This window comes from Sinocyclocheilus rhinocerous, unplaced genomic scaffold (assembly GCF_001515625.1).
Source record: "Sinocyclocheilus rhinocerous isolate Xijiao unplaced genomic scaffold, SAMN03320098_v1.1 scaffold3423, whole genome shotgun sequence".
Lineage (NCBI taxonomy): Eukaryota > Metazoa > Chordata > Actinopteri > Cypriniformes > Cyprinidae > Sinocyclocheilus > Sinocyclocheilus rhinocerous.
In genome coordinates this window covers 160826-166609 of record NW_015631455.1, presented here as the reverse complement: position 1 = coordinate 166609, position 5784 = coordinate 160826, and the positions used below count along the sequence as shown (strand labels likewise).

The 5784-nt window shown below is 37.9% G+C and overlaps 1 protein-coding gene across 1 annotated transcript; it reads right to left on the bottom strand.

Annotated features, from left to right (window-relative positions):
- Positions 1-2652: 2652 nt before the first annotated feature.
- On the bottom strand, positions 2653-5563 carry LOC107741717 (potassium voltage-gated channel subfamily A member 1-like). The gene is made up of 2 exons (XM_016554485.1): positions 5392-5563; positions 2653-4558 (listed from the first exon to the last, which is right to left on the bottom strand). The coding sequence occupies exon 2, from the start codon at positions 4379-4381 to the stop codon at positions 2900-2902; it is 1482 nt and encodes a 493-aa protein (XP_016409971.1). The 5' UTR covers positions 4382-4558; positions 5392-5563; the 3' UTR covers positions 2653-2899.
- Between the last annotated feature and the right edge of the window lie 221 nt (positions 5564-5784).

The following is a 5784-nucleotide window of genomic DNA, read 5'->3' as shown; positions in this document are numbered from 1 at the left end:
ACATGAAAACCAGGCCCAGTTATAAAAAAAAAAAATACAGAAATGTACTTTTAATACAGAAATACATTTCCATTCACTCATTTATACCAAACACTTTCATCTTCAAAAGAAAAAAAAATGATGCTAACAACATTAGAAGCCTAGATGAAAATACACATGATAATCCCCACACGTGATAATAATTCAGAACCCTGATTTTTAGATGTCTGATTATATTGTTTCTATTTTTTCCAGTCTGTATCACAGATATATCGAATTTGATTTACTGTAACAATATACTGATTATTTTAGCATTCAAATTTTTGTTTCCATCTTTATAACATACAAAAATTACCTTTACAACTATTTTTGGTCCACTGTTTTGTATTGTATTCTATTCTTTTCATATAAAAGTGTTTCTCAAACTGTAGACATCCATAGTCACAATAAATAAACATCACTCTGGCATGTATTTCTTTTATACAGAACTGTATAAACACATTGTAAAAAATATATTTTCTTAAAGATTCTTTTTTTTTTAATCTCAGCTATTTATTTTGCTGGCAAAGCACCAGTTGTGATGTTTATTATTTAAGTGAATATTATAAATGCCCCAAAGAACGAATTAAAGGGTTGCAAAACACCTATGCTGGTTAAGATGCTGTCCTGCAAATACACACACATCCTTAACATGGACAAACCAACACATTGTTGTTGTTTTTATTCTTTATTTTACCTTTCGTTCTTTTAGTCATTCTTGTTGCAAAACCTATAAATACATAAATTCTCATTAAAGTGCATTAGGTTTTGATAGACAACATTTACACTCAAATTAAAGGTATTCTTTTTTTAGATCTCAACCTCACATTGTTACGGATATTAAAAGTAATGGCAGTTTCTACCAATTACAGTCCCTGATGCAGACTTGTGCATATCATATAGCACTATTAGCGCTTGTGCTTAGCATCACTTTCTGGACTTTGTTTGTAATTATAGTTTTATGGACTCTTATTTTGAAATAAAGTGTTTCACCTTCATTGCATACTCATTCCCCCACCAAACCTCCCCAAATCCCCTCCCACACTCCCCACATAATTTGACAGGCTATGAAGTTTGAATTCACAACCATACTATGCATGACCACACTGAGGTAGATCCAAATCAACCAATGATAAAAACACCATTACAAAAGAATACATAAAGATGTTCCAAAACACACACACACTGCATGTTTCACATTTCTTTGTAAAGCAATGCCTGGTCCAGTGAAATGAACTTCTATTGTATGTACAAGAATGTTGAGGGACCGTTTCCTGAAATTCATTCCCAGCGGCTCTGGAATATCCCTCAACACATCATGTGTGATTAGATATGCAAATGTTTTACAGTAACTATTGCATGTTGAGACACTCTATGCTAGTTAGAGGACTGAAGGCACTATTAAATGATTCATTTAAATAAGAATGATTAAATATGCAATTAAATGTATTAAGTATAACATATAATTAAATATAATAATTTACAATTATTTAATATAGATAAATAGATCTTATGATTAATTAAGCATAGAATTGAATATGTACATTTATAAAGCTTTAACAAATGAAGTCATACTTTTAAAATATAATACTGCCTGGAACTGATTTTAAATACTTTGTTTTTAAAGATGATAAAGAAAGTTGTGCTTTTAGTGGGTAGTGGTTGTAATTCAGTTATACTGTCGGCTTGGCTATATGTGATAAAGTTCGTATTGATGTCATGTATTAATTAAAGCAGGATACATAGTACCATATCAAACAGACCTCAACGTTTCATAAAACATGCCATGATCTGCATAATTAATCAACATTCAGTTTGTATATGGTTTACAATAACCTACAATGAGCTAATAAACAAGTAAATAAATAAATGGTCAACATATGGTACAACAAAGTATTAGTTCTTCATGCTGATCTTAATTTTTCAAAGTCACTGAATAACTGATCATATTTTGGGATAAGGTCCATTGCAAAATGTAAAGTCATTTATTTATGCAAGTATTCGAACCTTCCCAAGTACATATAATAGTAATTCTGTCTTTTAATTACTTAATATTTGGTATCTATAGACAGATTTTAGACCACCATTCTTCAGACAGAATAAAAGCAACTCTCGTGGACTTGGGATAAAACATACGCAATGAAATAACACATTATCAGAGGCCCTGTTAAAGCACTCTGATACATGAATAGACTATACTATATACAGTCGGGGCATCCTATAATGGCCTAGAACGACATTGGAAATCTATACATCTGTGAGACGCTTCCCCTTATTTACACAATTCTGATTCACAACTGTGCAGTTCCCAGTTCGCAGGTTTGCCTCGCGAAAATTATCAATGCTGTTTTTGAGGTCGTCATCAATCTCCATGTATTCTGACTTGCTGACGACAGATGAGCTGCGACGACTGGAGTTAGAATCGGACGCGATGTTCGGATTGCTCACCGTGAGGAGCTGTGCCTGATCATCACCTTCGGTTCCTCTGTGATAGAAATAGTTAAAGTTGGACACGATCACAGGCACTGGAAGTGCAATCGTTAGCACTCCGGCAATGGCACATAGAGAGCCTACTATCTTGCCCCCAATAGTAACGGGGTATGCAAAATGTAAAGTCATTTATTTATGCAAGTATTCGAACCTTCCCAAGTACATATAATAGTAATTCTGTCTTTTAATTACTTAATATTTGGTATCTATAGACAGATTTTAGACCACCATTCTTCAGACAGAATAAAAGCAACTCTCGTGGACTTGGGATAAAACATACGCAATGAAATAACACATTATCAGAGGCCCTGTTAAAGCACTCTGATACATGAATAGACTATACTATATACAGTCGGGGCATCCTATAATGGCCTAGAACGACATTGGAAATCTATACATCTGTGAGACGCTTCCCCTTATTTACACAATTCTGATTCACAACTGTGCAGTTCCCAGTTCGCAGGTTTGCCTCGCGAAAATTATCAATGCTGTTTTTGAGGTCGTCATCAATCTCCATGTATTCTGACTTGCTGACGACAGATGAGCTGCGACGACTGGAGTTAGAATCGGACGCGATGTTCGGATTGCTCACCGTGAGGAGCTGTGCCTGATCATCACCTTCGGTTCCTCTGTGATAGAAATAGTTAAAGTTGGACACGATCACAGGCACTGGAAGTGCAATCGTTAGCACTCCGGCAATGGCACATAGAGAGCCTACTATCTTGCCCCCAATAGTAACGGGGTACATGTCTCCATACCCCACGGTTGTCATCGAAACCACCGCCCACCAGAAGGCGTCTGGGATACTTGTGAAGAACGAAACCTTTTCCTCAGCCTCAGCGAAATACACTGCACTGGAAAACAAGATAACGCCGATGAAAAGAAAAAAGATGAGAAGACCCAGCTCGCGCATGCTGGCTTTCAAAGTCTGGCCCAAGATCTGAAGCCCCTTGGAGTGTCTGGACAGCTTAAAAATCCGAAACACCCGGACCAAACGGATAACCCTAAGAATGGCCAGAGATGTGGCCTGCTCTCCTCCACCCTTTGCCTCCTTTCCACCTTCGGGGTCCTCTGCCATCTCTGTTCCAAGTGTTATGAAATATGGAATGATGGAAACCACATCGATCGTGTTCATCATGTTTTTGAAGAAGGCAGGTTTACTTGGGCAAGCGAAAAAACGGACAATCAACTCAAAAGAAAACCAGATGATGCAAAGTGTCTCCACAACAAAAAACGGGTCGGTAAGAATATTTGGTTTGAAGTAGAACGTGCTGTTGCCTATCACCTGGAGCCGTCCGTGTGGATCCTCTTTCAACTGTGGTAAAGTCTCCAAGCAAAATATCACGATAGAAATGAGAATAACCATGACGGACACTATCGCAATCCCTCTGGCAGGGCCTGAGCTCTCGGGATGCTCGAATAGCAGCCAAATCTGTCTCTGAAACTCATTCTCCGGCAGAGGACGCTCTTCTTCACGAATAAAGCCCTCATCCTCTCGAAATTTTTCCATAGCTTCTTCTCCAAGCTCATAGAACTTAATTTCTTCTGAGAACATATCCAAAGGTACATTGACGGGTCTTCTTAACCTTCCCCCTGACTGATAGTAGTAGAGGATTGCATCAAAGCTCGGACGGTTTCTGTCAAAGAAGTATTCGTTCCTTAAAGGGTCAAAATAGCGCATCCTTTTCTTGGGGTTGCCCAGTAGTGTGTCGGGAAACTGGGCAAGCGTCTTGAGTTGTGTCTCAAAGCGCAGCCCTGAGATGTTGATAACAACTCGCTCGCAGCACTCGGGGGAATACTGTGAGTCCTGTGGATGCCCCTGCAGAGTGGAGGATGTCTCATCCATATTATCTCCAGCAACCACCACAGTCATCCTGGAGATCAATCTCGCAGTACTGGATGGCAGCGGATGTTCAGGTGAGTTGAGTACGCATCCAATGCCCTGCAGTTTCAATAGTCAACGACCCAACAAGACATCCAGCCTCATGTTCCACCAAACATCGACCATCTCCATGTCCAGTGGAGCACTGCGCCTACTTTGTGTCCTCACCTAGTCAGAAAATAAGGGGAGTAATGAGATACCTCAGATACCATGAGGGAAAAGAAATATGTCCTACCTGCACAAAGACAAACTATGCAATTTCTACTGGAACCAAGGATCCTAATATATATTTTGAATCATATTGCTTTTGGAATTCAAAAGCAGAGCAAAAATTAGGTTTTTCAGAACACAGAGTTCCCAACAGGACTATCACGATTGCCAGTAAGATGAAATCAGATTTTAAACTCCATTGCTATGTGAATTTCTAGTCGAGATATTCCAGTACAATTGCATGTAATGTTCTCGTTAAGACTGCACAGTAATGTCAAATAGGATTCTAAGGATCAAATATGATCTGATTGGGTAAAATGAACTTGAATAGGACTTGCTTTTCAAATATATTTACAAGCTTTGGAAGCAGTGTCCTGAAAGCAGTCAGAACATATCCCCTTGTAAGTGAATATATGCTCTTAGTATATCTGTCAATACATAAATGCCACTGTTTGAGGTTCTGCTTTATCTTAAAAATTATTATTATTTTTATTATTAATATTATGCATCTAAATCAAAATAAATATAATTTATAGTAATATAATTATAAATGTAAAAAAATCTAAAATAAAATAAAAATACTAAAAAATTTATGTTTCTTAGGCACCAAATCATTATAATGATAATTAATGATACAATTATTTATCTATTCACTTTATTTATTTTTTGCTAGCTCTCAGCAGATATCAAGACACTATTTGCCAATATGAACATGCATTTATAACGCAAATAATGAGAGTGATACCAATTGATGGCAATGGGGATGTTATAAAATGACTCTTTGTACTTACGTGGGCAGTCAGATTGAGAAGCAGTGCAGGAAAGATCTGTGCAAAACCTCCTGTTTGTTATTAAGATAGATCTCACATTACAGCCTCACATTCATACAGCAAGAATATAATACATCCATGATACACATCCTACTAGCCGTCAGAACACAGCAAACTTGCAGTGCTCCTCAAACCCGTGCAGCAGAACAGTGGAGACACAAACAGAGTGAGAGGGAGGGTGAGAGAGAGAGAGAGAGAGAGAGAGAGAGTGTGTGTGTGTGTGTGTGTGAGAGAGAGAGAGAGAGAGAGAGTGAGTGTTTGAGAGAGAGAGAGAGAGAGTGTGGGTGAGTGAGTGGATGTGTAATGCGCAATGCAGACAGACTCCAGTATGTTGCCAAATGTCTTTTTCCACAC

Coding starts and splice junctions, on each gene's coding strand:
- LOC107741717 (XM_016554485.1), bottom strand. CDS start 4,381: ATGACTGTGGTGGTTGCTGGAGATAATATGGATGAGACATCCTCCACT.